This window comes from Amblyraja radiata, chromosome 1, assembly GCF_010909765.2.
Source record: "Amblyraja radiata isolate CabotCenter1 chromosome 1, sAmbRad1.1.pri, whole genome shotgun sequence".
Lineage (NCBI taxonomy): Eukaryota > Metazoa > Chordata > Chondrichthyes > Rajiformes > Rajidae > Amblyraja > Amblyraja radiata.
In genome coordinates, this window is record NC_045956.1 from 138590697 (window position 1) to 138607613 (window position 16917).

At 43.3% G+C, this 16917-nt stretch overlaps 1 protein-coding gene across 2 annotated transcripts in view; it reads left to right on the forward strand.

Moving 5' to 3' along the window:
* npr2 (natriuretic peptide receptor 2) overlaps nt 1-16917 on the forward strand; it is a 173620-nt gene that overhangs the window by 94943 nt on the left and 61760 nt on the right. For both annotated transcript variants that reach the window (XM_033031408.1, XM_033031400.1), the window contains 3 exons: nt 187-261; nt 4837-4914; nt 5004-5108. In XM_033031408.1, the coding sequence (XP_032887299.1) occupies nt 187-261; nt 4837-4914; nt 5004-5108 (258 nt within the window). The remainder of the gene's footprint in view (nt 1-186; nt 262-4836; nt 4915-5003; nt 5109-16917) is intronic.

The following is a 16917-nucleotide window of genomic DNA, read 5'->3' on the forward strand; positions in this document are numbered from 1 at the left end:
TGATTACCAGGTACCCATATTTCTTCCCTACATTCTCTGTTGCAAAGTACAATCGTATCTTAAAACATGAGCTTTAAAATTCAAGTTGAAACATGGATGTTATTTTGGAAACGATCTAAAATGTTATGAGGTCCTATGTCTTCATCAACTTATGCTATTTCATTTTCTTTTTTATTCCCTTTTCAGCGAGGCTCTAGTTATTGCTCATTACTGACAACTCAAGGGAAATACCAGCTTTTTGCAAAGACTGGCTACTTTAAGGTACTTATCTCAGTTCCATCTACAATGCATCCATTTGCTTTGTGGCAGTGATGTCAGATATTAATATAGTGCAGTGTGGAGGAAGTTGTAAGATTTGTAATATATGCACTAGTCTGAAGCCATGATTTCACAGCTGCTGGGGTGAGAGCTGTTCTTCAGATTGATTTAGTGCCTTATACTCCCTGGGATGGCTTGTGGTGAAAACCTGCATCAACAGGGTATACCACTACTGAAAGCCAAACGAGGATGAAAAAGCTATCAGCTATTGCACTCTTCATGTACATAAGGTGCAGAAAGGAAATAGCTTCAGGTCATTATTAATGTAACAGCACTAAACCAGTCATTGAAGTGGATTGCCCTCTTCCTACTTCAATACCACATAACACAGTGGCATCATAAATGTGATTGAGCCAGGTTAATATACATGGCTTCATCATTTCTTCCTTTCAGAACACATGCAACAGGTATTACATCAATATGTTTCACCAGTTAATTGCAGGAAGCAGCAAGCACTTGGCTCCCAATTCAACTTTAACTCTGCCGTCCAAAACAGTCTCTTGCCCAGAGTAGGGGAATTAAAAACCAGAGGATATAGGTTTAAGATGAGGGGGGATAGATTTAATAGGAGCTTGAAGGGTAACTTCTTTACACAAAGGGTGGTGGGTATATGGAACGAGCTGCTGGAGGAGATAGTTGAGGCAAGCACTATTGCATCATTTAAACAACATTTAGACAGGTAGACACAAAATGCTGGAGTAGCTCAGCGGGACAGGCAGCATCACTGGAGAGATGGAATGGGTAATGTTTCAGGCCGAGACCCTTCTTTAGACTGAGAGTTATGGGAGGGGGATGGGGAGATACAGAGATAAGGAAGTGTAAGGTGTGAGAACAAGACACCAAAGGGGGGTGGAGACCAAGGAAAATGTAGAATAGATAATTGTTAGCTAGGAGAAGGCAACAACAAAGCAAACAGAAATAAAATGTAATCAGGGACATTCAGAGAACTGGGAAAGGGGAAGGATGGAGAGAGTGGGAAAGCAGGTGTTACATGAAGTTAGCAAAGTCAATATTCATACCACCCAGTCCTCATAAGCAGCCCAAGACAAATATGAGGTGCTGTTCCTCCAATTTTTGCTGGGCCTCTCTCTGCCAATGGAGGAGGCCCAGGACAGAAAGGTCTGTGTGGGAGGGGAAGTTAAAGTGTTTAGCAACTCGGAATTCAGGTAGGTTTAGAAAGAGGTGTTCAGCGAAACGATCGCCGAGTCTGCACTATAGGAGTCCACACCTGGAACAGCGGATACAGTAGATGAGGTTGGAGGAGGTGCAAGTGAACCTCTGCCTCACCTGAAAAGACTGTCGGGGTCCCTGGACAGAGTCGAGGGAGGAGGTATAGGGACAGGCATTGCATCTCTTACTGGGGAGGGGGTAGTTTGGGTGGGAAGGGACAAGTTAACCAGGGATTTGCAGAGGGAACGGTCTCTGCGGAAAGGGATGGAGACAGGTACACGGATAGGATAGGTTTAACGGGATGAGCCAAACACAGGCAGGGGGGAGTAGTGTAGATGAGATAAGTTGGTCAGTGTGGGCAAGTTGGGTCGAAGAGCCTATTTCCAAGACTCAATGACTCTAAAGCTATGGAGTGTCAAAAATTAAGATAACAGCTATTTTTAATCATATCCTGCATTGAGCTGTAGATTATTGATAAACTATGATTTAAAAAAATTATTAGTGTTTTTAGTAACAAAGCAATATCGTGCAAGGTTTTTACACACTCTGTAGGCAATAGGATGAGCAGACAACACATTTCTGGTGTTCTGCAGTCTGTAAAAGGCTCACTAGTGAATCACAGAAAGCTCCTGAGCAAAGATAATTGAATTATTTAAAATCCACATGACAACATGAATTAGGAATATGATTCTAAGACCAGAGTGAGATGTTGGAAATTTTTTTTAAAAAGTGAAATTATTGGTAATGCTCAATGGTAGCGTTTGTGCAGAGAGAGAGAGTTAATGTGTCAAATCCATAATCTTCTGCCAGAATTGGAAAGAATTGGAGATATAAAGCCGGGTGCTGGGAATGAAGGAGAAATGAGAAGGAGAGGTAGAAACCAAAAGTAAAGTGTGTGATAGGGTAGAAGGCAGTAGAGATTAAATGGAAAGAGAATTAATGTTTTAAGGCAAAAACAGATACGTCTAGTATGAAATAGTGGGTCTAACAGAATGTCTATCTGAATCGATGTTTAGTCATTCTAATCAAAAGAAGCAGAGCTTCTTATTGAGCTTGTGATAAAACTTTATTGGAAAAGTGTAGGAGGATGAGGGCAGAGGTCAGACTGGGAGTGCGCTGGAGACAAAGTGATGGATGACCAGAAGTCCATTAGTACCCTTAGAGACTGTATGGTGATGTACCGCAGAATGGTCACCAGGTCTCTGATTAGGCATACTGCTTAATGAGCAGGACTTAGAGTATAGTAAATTGAAAGAATTATTGGTAAATCACTGTTTCATTCAGAGAAAGTGGTCGGAAACGTAGATAAAGAGAAGGGTCATCAATGCAGCTGAGGAAGTCAATAACTTAATTAGATGAATTGCCAAAGAGGTTATTTTTGTGGATTCTGTATGATGAATGGCAGAGTTACTGGACAGCATAGAACTTAGAACAGTACAACTCCAGAATAGGTCCTTTATGCCCCTGTCCCACTTAGGAAACCTCTGGAGACCTTGCGCCCCACCCAAGGTTTCCGTGAGGTTCCCGGAGGTTCCTGGAGGTTTTGGTCACTCTCCCTAATGGTCGAAAGTGGTTTCCGCGAAGTCAAGGCTTCTTCTATGTTCCTGTGATTATTTCAACAAATTCAAAACCGGCCTCGACTAAAAAGAGGTTGCCGTTTGGTCGAAGCCAGTGGAGTGGGGTTGCTATTTACTTACAGGCAGTCGAAGGCAATCTCCTTCGCTGAACGGCCATTTTGATTGGCTCATTGGAGTTTTCAGCAAAGATCCTAGGATCTTTGGTTTTCAGGACCTAGAAGATCCGCCGGAAGGTAAAATGCCCGCTAACTTTATTAAACTTGGGGGTCTTAAACTGGGTCCTGGCCATCCTTCCTCCCCACCCCCCCAAACAAAAGAGCAGCAACAAAAAAGGGAAAAACTCCCAAAACCTCTAACACTTCTCTCCCCCCTTCTCAGCCACCCCCTTCTCTCTCCCCCCTCTTCTCTCTCCCCCCCTTCTCTCTCCCCCCCTTCTCTCTTCCCTTCTTTCCCCTTCTCTCTCCCTCCCTCTAAAGGACTTACCGTGCTCTGTGGCAGCCGTTTACCTTCCTCTTCATCGTGCAGACAGCGCTCCTCCGCTGTCCCTGGCCCCCACCTTCGGTGTGTGGGTGTCTGTGTGTCGGTAGCAAAGATCCTGTAGGATCTTTGGTCAGTAGATGCAGCTCACGCTTCGGTGGAGACTTTCCAGGCGAGTGACCAAAACCCCTGGCGACTCATAGAAACCTTGGGTGGGGCGCAAGGTCACCAGAGGTTTCCGTTCAGGTTTCCTAAGTGGGACAGGGGCATTAGCCACCAATGTCTGCACCTAATATGATGCCAAGACCATCAATTATCCAACTGCGCATAACAAATATACTTCCATTCCCTGCATAGCCATATGCCTGTCCAAAGGTGTTTTAAATGCCATTAATGCATTTGTTTCAACCACCACCCCCGGCAACATATCCCAGGCGGCACGATCCTTCGAGTAAAAAAAAAATCCTAAAATCTTGTCCCACACATCTCCATTGCCCCTCTCCTTAAAGCTGTGCCCTCCAGCATTTGATTTTTTTTTCCATCCTGAGAAAAACATTCTGACTGTCTATCCTATCCATCCCACTCGCAATTATATATGAACTGCCTGGCACCTCCAGGACTCCAGATCCAGTCCTGATTTTCTGTGTTTGCACATTCTTCCTGTGACAGTTTCATCCAGTTTATTCCCACATTCCAAAGATGTATTATGTTGGTAGGTCAATTGGCAACAATAAATTGTTCCCCATGTGCAGCTGTGTGGTAGAATTGGAGGAATTAAGGTGAATGGCAAGTGAATAAAATAGGATTGATGAAGGGTTATGTCAATGCATGCTTGATGGGGAGCATGGCCTTGGACATAATAGGCCAAATAACCTGTTTCACTCCAGAAACTGTGAACTCGATCTGATCCTAGGCCAAGGAGAAGTATTTATAGTATTGGCATTGGTTTATTTTTATCACGAGTAACAAAATACACTGACAAATGTTATTTGTTGTCCATTTTAATTAGACTCTTGTGTAGTTTTAGATAATACGACTGGCATTAAACTGATGATGGTATTTTTCTATATTGATAATGAGTTTAATGCTTTTAATATTAAACACACCACAAGTAAATAGATGCAGTCAAATTACTATTTGCAATATTTATTCAAAACTAGAAAAAGTTTCTTTAAATATTTTGTCTTTTTTGTAACTGAATTAAATAAGTTTGTGACACTGACAATCATATTACTTCTCTCTACCACTACAGCCATTTCAATTTAACTAGTAACCTTTTCATCTTTATTTCCAGGGTAATTTAGTTGCAATAAAACATGTAAATAAGAAAAGGATTGAGCTAACCAGGCAAGTGCTATTTGAACTGAAACATGTAAGTGTAAAATTTTATGAGTCTCTTCAGAAACCCTTATCAGCTTTATGATTGATCACAAGTATGCCTGACATTTGTTTTTGTTACAGATGCGGGATGTGCAGTTTAATCATCTGACAAGGTTCATTGGAGCTTGTATTGATACTCCAAATATTTGTATTGTAACAGAATATTGCCCACGAGGAAGTCTTCAGGTAAGATGTGTGATGCAACTGAGATGACGATAGAAACTGGATCAATTTTTTATGAAGTATATTCACTAGGTCACTTATGCAGCTTGTTGCTTGAAATTAAATCCATAGGTAAAATATTTACCAATCTATCATCGTCCAGTGATTATCTGGTTAGTTATTATCTTAATAACTGAAATCACTTAGTAAGGAAATGAAGAATTTAATTTAATTTTGTAACTAGGCATTTTCAGTTATTAGGATGATAACAGACCAGTTATTTGCTGGACAATGATACATCAGCTAATGTTTGGCCTACTTGTTTTGAAGGGAATGTAACCAAAACTGTACTTACTATCAAATATTGTATGTTATCTTATAACCATATAACAATTACAGCACGGAAACAGGCCATCTCGACCCTTCTAGTCCGTGCCGAACACGTGTTCTCCCCTAGTCCCATATACCTGCGCTCAGACCATGACCCTCCATTCCTTTCCCGTCCATATAACTATCCAATTTATTTTTAAATGATAAAAACGAAACATGCCTCCATCACCTTCACTGGAAGCTCATTCCACACAGCCACCACTCTCTGAGTAAAGAAGTTCCCCCTCATGTTACCCCTAAACTTCAGTCCCTTAATTCTCAAGTCATGTCCCCTTGTTTGAATCTTCCCTACTCTCAGTGGGAAAAGCTTATCCACGTCAACTCTGTCTATCCCTCTCATCATTTTAAAGACCTCTATCAAGTCCCCCCTTAACCTTCTGCGCTCCAAAGAATAAAGCCCTAACTTGTTCAACCTTTCTCTGTAACTTAGTTGCTGAAACCCAGGCAACATTCTAGTAAATCTCCTCTGTACTCTCTCTATTTTGTTGACATCCTTCCTATAATTAGGCAACCAAAATTGTACACCATACTCCAGAATTGGCCTCACCAATGCCTTGTACAATTTTAACATTACATCCCAACTTCTATACTCAATGCTCTGATTTATAAAGGCCAGCACACCAAAAGCTTTCTTTACCACCCTATCTACATGAGATTCCACTTTCAGGGAACTATGCACAGTTATTCCCAGATCCCTCTGTTCACCCGCATTCTTCAATTCCCTACCATTTACCATGTACGTCCTATTTTGATTTGTCCTGCCAAGATGTAGCACCTCACACTTATCAGCATTAAACTCCATCTGCCATCTTTCAGCCCACTCTTCCAACTGGCATAAATCTCTCTGTAGACTTTGAAAATCTACTTCATTATCCACAACCCCACCTATCTTAGTATCATCTGCATACTTACCAATCCAATTTACCACACCATCATCCAGATCATTGATGTACATGACAAACAACAGTGGTCCCAACACAGATCCCTGTGGCACCCCACTAGTCACTGGCCTCCAACCTGACAAACAGCCATCCACCATTACTCTCTGGCATCTCCCATTCAGCCACTGTTGAATCCATCTTGCTACTCCACCATTAATACCCAACCATTGAACCTTCTTTACCAACCTTCCATGAGGAACCTTGTCAAAGGCCTTACTGAAGTCCATATATACAACATCCACTGCTTTACCCTCATCAATTTCCCGAGTAACCTCTTCAAAAAATTCAAGGAGATTAGTCAAACATGACCTTCCAGGCACAAATACATGTTGACTGTTCCTAATCAGACCCTGTTTATCCAGATGCTTATATATATTATCTCTAAGTATCCTTTCCATTAATTTGCCCACCACTGACGTCAAACTAACAGGTCTATAATTGCTAGGTTTACTCTTAGAACCCTTTTTAAACAATGGAACAACATGCGCAGTACGCCAACCCTCCGGCACTATTCCGGTTTCCAATGACATTTGAAATATTTCTGTCATAGCCCCTGCTATTTCTACACTAACTTCCCTCAATGTCCTAGGGAATATCCTGTCCGGACCTGGAGACTTATCTACTTTTATATTTCTCAAAAGTGTCAGTACTTCCTCTTCTTTGAATCTCATAGTTTCCATAGCTACTCTACTTGTTTCCCTTACCTCACATAATTCAATATCCTTCTCCTTGGTGAATACCGAAGAAAAGAAATTGTTCAATATCTCCCCCATCTCTTTTGGCTCTGCAGATAGCTGTCCACTCTGACTCTCTAATGGACCAATTTTATCCCTTGTTATAATAATAATATAATAATAATAATAATATATCTTTTATTGTCATTGCACGGCAGTGCAACGAGATTTAGTGTGCAGCTCCACTGATGTACAAGAAAGGTAAATAAATACAATACATAAATAAGCAGGCTGAATTGATTGACGTGACCATCTGAGGGAGACTGTCCAAAGGGAGTGGGTGGGGGGGCACTCATTAGGGCCGGTTCAGAGCCGCAATAGCTCTTGGGATAAAACTGTTCCTGAGTCTGGAGGTTCGGGCGTAGAAGGCCTTGTAACGTCTGCCGGAGGGAAGTAGTTGAAACAGACCGTGGCAGAGGTGTGATGAGTCCTTATGGATGCTGAGGGCCTTCCTGAGGCACCGCGTGTGGTAGATGCCCTCCAAGGCTGGTAGCTCTGTCCCGATGATCCGCTGCGCTCTGTTGACGACGCGCTGAAGAGCTCTCCTCTCCGCCTCCGTGCAGCTGAGATACCACACAGAGATGCCATACGTTAGTATGCTCTCTGTGGTGCAGCGGTAGAACGTTGTCAGCAGCTGTTGGGGCAGACCAGTCTTTTTTAATGTCCTCAGGAAGAACAGTCGTTGCTGTGCTATTAATATAGCTGTAGAAACCCTTTGGATTTACTTTCACCTTACTTGCCAAAGCAACCTCATATCTTCTTTTAGCTTTTCTAATTTCTTTCTTAGGATTCTTTTTACATTCTTTATACTCCTCAAGCACCTCATTTACTCCATGCTGCCTATAATTATTGTAGATCTCCCTCTTTTTCCGAACCAAGTGTCCAATTCCCCTTGAAAACCATGGCTCTTTCCAATTTTTACTATTTCCTTTCAACCGAACAGGGACATAAAGATTCTGTACTCTTAAAATTTCACCTTTAAATGTACTCCATTTCTCTTCCACATCTTTCCCATAAAACAAACTGTCCCAATTTACTCCTTTTAAATCCTTTCGCATCTCCTCAAAGTTAGCCTTTCTCCAATCAAAAATCTCAACCCTAGGTCCGGTTCTGACCCTCTCCATAATTAAATTGAAACTAATGGTATTGAGATCACTGGTCCCGAACTGTTCCCCAACGCATACCTCTGCCACCTGACCCGTCTCATTTCCTAACAGGAGGTCCAGCACCGCCCCTTCTCTAGTAGGTACTTCGATGTATTGCTGCAAAAAACTATCCTGCACACATTTTACAAACTCCAACCCATCCAGCCTATTTACAGAATGTGTTTCCCAGTCTATGTGTGGAAAATTGAAAACTCCCACAATCACTACCTTGTGCTTACTACTAATATCTGCAATCTCCTTACATATTTGCTCTTCCAATTCTCGCTCCCCATTTGGCAGTCTATAATACACCCCTATAAGTGTTGCTACCCCTTTCCCATTTCTCAGTTCCACCCAAATAGCCTCCCTAGACGAGCCCTCTAATCTATCCTGCCAAAGCACTGCTGTAATATCTTCCCTGATAAGCAATGCAACACCTCCACCTCTTGCCCCTCCAATTCTATCACACCTGAAGCAACGAAATCCTGGAATATTTAGTTTCCAATCACAGCCCTCCTGCAACCATGTTTCACTGATCGCCACAACATCACACTTCCAGGTGTCAATCCAGGCTCTAAGTTCATCCACCTTTCTTACAATGCTCCTAGCATTAAAATATACACATTTAAGAAACCCACCCTCTCTTATTCTCTGTCTATTGTCTTTTTCTTCTCTCTCCCCTACATTTTGGGTCAGAGTGCTACCATTCTCTGCCTCCTGCCTCACACACTGACTGCTAGCTTTCCCAATTTGAGTCCCTCCCCCCAACCATACTAGTTTAAAGTCTCCCCAGTAGCCTTCGCAAATCTCCCCGCCAGGATATTGGTCCCCCTCGAGTTCAAGTGCAACCCGTCCTTTCTGTACAGGTCGCACCTTCCCCAAAAGAGGTCCCAATGATCCAGAAAATTGAATCCATACCCATACCCATCTTGTTTGATGTTTTTGTATAACAGACTGGAATAAACCAGAGAGTTGGCAGTTCCAGAGGAACTACTGACTAAAGGGCCTGTCCCACGAGCATGCGACTGCATGCGGCGAGTGCGACCTAACGTGGTCGCTTGAGCCGTACGGCCTCGCGGGGCCGGTCCCACTTCGATCGCCGGAGTCGTATGGAGTTGTGCGGAGCTGGTCCCGACACCGCGCGGGGCTCCGAAAAACTGACACTATCCAAAAATTCCACGCAGCAACGGCCTGCCGGCCCGCAGCCGCATTGAGGCTGTACGCACTGCCTCGACAGGCATGCGCAGCGTCTCGACGCTGTACGCAGCGTTTTGATGCCGTACGTCACGCGCGAACTTCCCGCGGACTTTGCTCAAACTTCACGTCAACTCGTATGGGATCATTCGACCTCTGCCCAGCCCCCGCTTCCGGTTCGGTCGCGCTCGCCGCATGCAGTCGCATGCTGGTGGGACAGGCCCTGTTCGGTGATCACTCGACCTCCGCGCGGCCCCCGCTTCCGGTTTGGTTGCGCTTGCCGCATGCAGTCGCATGCTCGTGGGACAGGTCCTTAACAGCAGTGTTGAGACCAGCTCACCTCTGACATCAGTGGAACGCAGACGTCAGAGGTGAGCTGGAGGTAGGTTCCTAGCTTGTCTGACCTCTCCTGTTCATCACTGAGTCCAGGAGCAAAAGACCAGCATGGTGAACTGAGGGGTTAAATTTGCTTTGCTTCTGGGTCTCTCAGCTTCATGCAGTGTTTGAATGAGTTTGTGCACCTTGTCTTCTTGGGGATGTAGAGCTGAGTGTTCTACTGAGATAAGATAGTGAGATCATTATAGTTTGAATCGTATCAATATCACAATCACTGTCATACTTTATTAGCCAAGTATGTTTTGCAACATACGAGGAATTTAATTTTCCAATCAGTCATACAAATAAAAAGCAACGGACCACACAAAACACATTATAACATAAACATCCATCACAGTGACTCCTCCACATTCCTCACTGTGATGGAATGTGCAAAAAAGGTCAATCTCTTCCCTTTGTTCTCCCGTGGTCGAGGGCCTCGAGCCCTCCATTGACGGGATGACCTTGACTCCCGTAGCCGATGGCGGGCCCTCCGCGTCAAGGCGATCAGCTCCTGCATCGGGGGGATGTCAGCTCCCCCGCACCGGATGATCGAACCCCGCGTCGGGGCTGGTTGAACTTTCCACGACGTTGGAGCTCCCGACATCCACGGCCTCTCCCGAGACTGCGAGCACCCAATGTAAAGTCAGCAGGCCGTGGTTGGAGCGATCCCAGGCAAGTGATCGACTCCGATGTAAGTTCACGCCCTGCGGTGGGGCCCAAGGTCAGTCCGAGGAGGCCTCCAGCTCCATCGATGGTAGGCTACAGAGCAACCAGAGAAAGCAATCCGAAAATTAATCGCATCTCCGGCAAGGTAAGAAACTGAAAAAAAAGTTTCCCCCTCCCCCTCCCCCTCCCCCCACATAAAACACACCGGTGAATATCTACACAAACTTTTAACACACTAAAAAAAAAATTTTTAAAGAAAAAACTAACAGACTGGTGGCGGGGCTGCCAGTAATGTGGCGCCCCTGGTGGTATATCAATATCTTAAAATTTGCCCCTGTGAGTTAATTTCAAGGGTTATGAGGAGCTTCATTGGATCACTGAATGGCATGAAACTTCCAGCATGGAAGAAGGTTTGTGGCCCATTGAATCATAAAACATAGGACACAGAACAGTACAGCACAGGAATGGGCCCTTTGGCCCACAATGTTGGTGCCGAACATGACCCGTTAAACTCATTTCATCTGCCTGTACATGATCCATATCCCTCTATTCTCTGTACTTCCGTGTGCCTAGCCAAAAGCCTCTTAAACGCTACTATCATATCTGCCTTCACCGCCACCACCACCACTGGTAATGCTGTCCAGGCCCCTGCTCTCTGTGTAAAAGGAATTTGCCTTGCACATCTCCATTAAACGTTCCCCCTCTCACCTTATACCTATGCCCTCTAGTGTTGGACATCTCCACCCTGAGGAAAAGGTGCTGACTGCCTACCTATCTATATCTCTCATAACTTTATATGCTTCAAACAATTCTCCCCTCAAACTCTAAAGCGCAACCTAACGTGGTCGCTTGCGGCGTACAGCCTCGCGGGGCCAGTCCCACTTCGATCGCTGGAGCCGTATGGAGTTGTGTGGAACTGGTCCCGACATTGCGCAGAGCTCCAAAAAACTGACACTGTCCAAATATTCCGCGCGGCAGCGGCCTGCCGGCCCGCAGCTGCATTGAGGCCGTACGCACCGCCTCGACGGGCGTATGCATCATCTCGACGCCGTACACAGCGTCTTGACGCCAAAGGTCACGCGTGAACTTCCCGCGCAGACTTCGCTCGAACTTCATGTCAACTCGTATGGGATCACTCGACCTCCGCGTGGCCCTCGCTTCCGGTTTTGTCCCGCTTGCCGCATGCAGTCGCATGCTCGTGGGACAGGCCCTTAACTTTCCAGAGAAAACAATCCAAATCTATCCAACCTCTCCCTGCAGTTTAAATCCAATGGACAATCCAGATTGTTCTACTTTTCTGTCCTCTGCCCACAGCTCAACAATTTTTTTTAACTTTACGTATTTATCCAATTCCTTTTTGAATACCATAATCAATATTTCCCTCCACTAACTACAATCCCTCTGTCTAACCCATTTATTCCAAATTCTAACCACTTGCTCAACAAGACAAGAAAAAAATATGTTCTTCCCATGAGGTAGTTCGGCTTCTTTTGCTCATCACTATTCATTCTGCTCCTTGACCCTTCCACTATTGGGAACAGTTTCTTCCTATTCATTCTTCCCAGAACTGTCCTGATTTTAAACACTTTCTTTCACATCCCATTGCAACCTCCTCTCTGCCAAAGAAAAGTCCCACATATCCAGTTTATCCACAAAACTGAAATTCCTCTTTACTGAAATCACAGCAGTGTATCTCTTCTGCATCCTCTCGAAGACGTTTTTACATCTTTTCTAAACTGTGGTCTGGAACAGGATACAAGATTTCAGTTGGCACTAAACAGCTGTTCTGATAAAGGTTTATCGGGACTTTTCGTCATGTAAATTTATTATTAAAAATAACTACGTTTACTGCAGAAAATACAGATCGGGTTTGGAAAAGCCAGTGTATATTAGCTTAATTGTTGAAATCACAAAGGCAGTTTGATTTGTGAAGTATGAGGTGTTCTGATATGTACTGAAGATGCAATTTTTTATGCAAATCTTTGTTGATTCCTTGAAGCAACATCCTCTCCATTTTATTCATCCTAGTTAACATTTTCTTCACGATTAAATAATTCAAAATATCATTACATTTCCTCTCTACTGCTTTTTGTACTGCTGTGTTGAAAGAGGAATATGAAACTTGGAATTTGTGGTATAGCTGTATGGATCTGGCTTGAACAATGTTATGCTGATTGCACAATGTGTTCAAAGATGATGCTGAATACAAAAAGGAAGGCTTGCTGAAGCAGGTAATAACAATTCAGCAGAATTGCACAGTGAGGTAGAGCATGTGGTACTGGTTGAAAGAACCTCTCTGAAAGATGAAACATTTAGAGTCACAATGTCATTCAGCACGGAAACATGCCCTTCGGACCAACTTGCCCATGCCGACCAAGATGCCCCATTTACGCTCTCCCACCTGCCCATGTTTGCCTATATTCCTCTAAATGTTTCCTATCCATATACCACCCACTTTAGTGTCATCTGCAAACTTACCAATCAGCCATGTAATTTCTCATCCAAGTCATCGATATAAACCACAAAAAAGCAATGGGTCCAGCACTGAAACTTGAGGCAAACCACTGGTTACAGGCCTCTAGTGCGCACAACAACCTTCCACCAAACAATCAGATTTGTGAGACATTGTCTCCCACATACTAAATCATGTTGACTATCCCGAATCAGCCCTTGTCTATCTAAATGCATGTATATCTTGTCCCTCTGAATACTCTCTAATAACTTTCCAACCACAGATGTTAGACTCACTGGCTTATAGTTTCCAGGCTTTTCATGCAGCCCTTCTTAAATAGTGGCACAACATTTGCCATTCTCCAGTATTGTGGCATCTCAATCGTATTTAATGATGATTCAAAGCTCTCAGGGCACCTGCAATTACTTCGCTAGCTTCCCACAGTGCCCTTGAATATATTTTACAGGTCACAGAGGGAAAGCACCATCTCACAAATGTCTAGCCACCTTGTTGGCTGTCTACTGCTTAATGTGTGGAAGAGTGTGTGGATTGGCTTCATTAACCACAAAAGAACCACAAAACGAGAATATAAATAAATCATCCTTGACATGGGGGACTGTCTAAGAAAGAAGAGGTTTTGAGGGTAATGAAGAACAGGCACAGAAGAGGAGTTGAGGCCAGTGTAGATCGGCCATGATCACATTGCAAGCTTGAAGGGCCTGGTGGCCGGTACTCCTGCTCCAACTTTTTAGTGCTACTGTGAATGGAAATCTACTTTAAATTCTTGGCTTCTATATTGTGCCATGGCAGAGCAACCTATCTTATTGATACCTTATATGTGCCGTGTTTGACAAAAATATATATAAACTGTACAGAAAGAGAAAAATAGACTTTTGACATTCCAAAGTGATTCATAACTATTAATTAGTTTTGCTTCTGTTATAAAGTCATATGAAAACGAAATGCAGCCACTAAGCCAAGCCAACCCGTATATAAGAATATACTGGACTGTTTACCATGTGGGATCGCATGTCAATGAAACCATTACTTGAATATGGTAACTTTGACCATATTCATTATGCCTGTAACCTAGGTTCACAACTAACCATTACAAGACCTCAGACCCAAATATTTTTATATTGCAGCATCTCCCAGACTTGAACACAAATAGTCTGAGTCCAGCGTGCACTAATTTGTTCAGAATGTTTTATGCTGCTAGTAAGGACAGGAAATTAACTAATTTGAAGGGCTTTTAATCCATCTTTTGCTAACAGATGGTGTGTACGGAACAAATATTGGCTATAGCCATGCATGATAGGGCAGCAATTGCTTCATAATGGAATCAGTAATTTAAAGAACCTGATCAGAGAAAGCCAGGGATCTGGTGGGAAGCTGGAGAAAAAACATCCATGTGCCCTGTCTGTGATATATCAACCATCATGACACATGGGTGAAGTGCCGGAAGAGTGGAGGGTGGCTAATATGCTTCTCTATGAAAAGGGCCGCAAGGAAAATCCATGGAATTATAGACCAGTGACCCTAACATCGGCGGTAGGAAAATTATTGGAAAGTATTCTATGGGATAAGGTATATATGCATTTGGAAGGACAGGGATTGGTTATAAATAATCAGCATGGCTTTGCATGTGGGACATCATGTCTTACAAATCTGATGGAGTTTTTTGAATAAGTAACCAACAAGGCTGATGATGGAAAAAACAGAGATTTTGTCCATATGGACTTCAGCAAGGCACTCGATAAGGATCAACATGGTTGTCTGATCTGGAAGGTTAGATTGCATGGGATCCAGGGAGAGTTAGCCAACTGGACATAATATTGATTTAATTGAAAAAAATCAGAGGGTGATGGTGAAAGGTTGTTTATCAAACTGGAGGCCAGTGTTGTGCCTCAGGCCATTGTTGAGCACATTACAGTTTGTGGTTTATAGCAACGATTTGAATGAGAATGTACGAGGCTTGATCAGTAAGTTTGCAGATGACACTAAAGTGGGCGCCATCATAGATGGCGAGGATGGTTATCAAAAATTAGAGCAGCATCATAATCAGTTGGGCAAGTGGCCTGAGGACAGACTGATGGAGTTTAATGCAGATAAGTGCAAGGTGTTGCATTTTAGGAAGTCAAGCCAAGGCAGGACCTTTACAGTGAATGACAGGGCCCTGGGCAGTGTTATAGAGCAGAGGAATCTAGGATTGCAGGTACATAGTTCCTCGAAAGTAACATAACAGGTAGATAAGGTGGTCAAGAAGGCTTCTCTGGAAAGTGTGCAGGGAAGATTTACGAAGATATTGCCAGGATTCGAGGGCCAGAAATATAGGAAAAGGTTGGGCAGGCTGGGACTTTACTCCATGGAGCGCAGGAGGATGAGGGTTGATCTTACAAAGGTTTATGAGGGGAGTATGTGGCGTGAATGCACAGAGTTATTTTATCCAGAGTAGGGAAATTAAGAATGAGAGGACACAGGTTTAAGGTAAGAGGGTAAAATTTTAATAGGAACCTGAGGGCAACTTTTTCCATACAGAGGGTAGTAGGCATATGGAACAAACGGCCAGAGAATGTAGTTGAGTTAGGTACTATAACAAAATATAAAAGACATTTGGACAGATACATGGATGATAAAGGTTTAGACTAGAGGGATATGGACCAAATGGATCTAATCTAGATGGGACATCTTGGCCGGCATGGGCAAGTTTGGCCGTGGGGCCTGTTTCCATGCTGCATGACTCTGACTCTAAAGAAATGCAGGGTTTGAAATGGAAAGAGGTATAAAACCTTCCTACTTGGCGGCACTTTCGACTACTGATCTGCCCAAATGGCTGTGGGTTGTGTAGCTTACATTGCTCATACACACCTTGATTGTTTACATCATCACTTTGCCATCCTTCTCACTTTTCTTTACGATCATCATTGTTTGCCACCGCAAATCCATTCTGCAGTGAATCAACAAGCTATTCTCCTTCTAGTCTTCCTTCGATCTCTGCACTGAATAAATCTACACTCTCGGTGATTTAAAGCACCATCTGGGCTCCTTTGTTTCTGCTCTCTTGTTTTGCATATCTTCATGAACGCAAATTCATTGTTTTAACCTTGTCATTAAATAAGTTATTCTGCTCCCGTCAACTTGATCATTAACAAAGTAATTGATGGCAAGTTCCTGTATCCTTCATCACCCCTTAAACACTCCCATCTCCAAATATTCTATCGATCTTTGGAAATAGTTCAAAGTTGAATTATTTAACTTTGGATTCCACTGACTGCAATACTTCTGAAGTTGACTTATTTTGCTCATTCACTAATGGTACATTGAAACCTGAAAATCATTCAGTCTCTTCTCTCCAGGTGTCCATTTGGAATAGACTTCCCTTTAATCTCTCATTTACAACACATTGCACCTACTTGAATGTAGTAGGTGTATAATTGATTAAAAGATCACCATTATTCCTCTCCTATCTGCAAGAATAATCCATTGTGCCGGGATCATTGCAGAGCAGAAATGCCAATGCCTGCCCATTCGTAGACTAAGCAATGAATTACCGGTATAGGCTTCAAAGATTTATCTCCACTCGACATCCCATATTAAAAATATTGGGCTGGACTTCAACATCAATGCAGCATTTACAGTATTATCTATCCAGGCATTTCTCTGGAATGCCAGAACCTGAGGGAAGGCCTGATAGGAGTATGTAAAAGTGTGAGAGTCATAGATAGGGCAGACAGTCAGAACTTTACTCCCAGGATAGAAATATCAAAGACTAGAGGGCATAGGTTTAAAACGTGAAGGGTGAGATTTAAAGGAGATATGCGGGGCAATTTAATTTTACTCGGAGAATGCGCTGCTAGGTGAAGCAGTGGAGGCAGATATGATAGTGGCATTTAGATAGGTACATGGATATGGAGAAATGGAGGTTTGTGGATC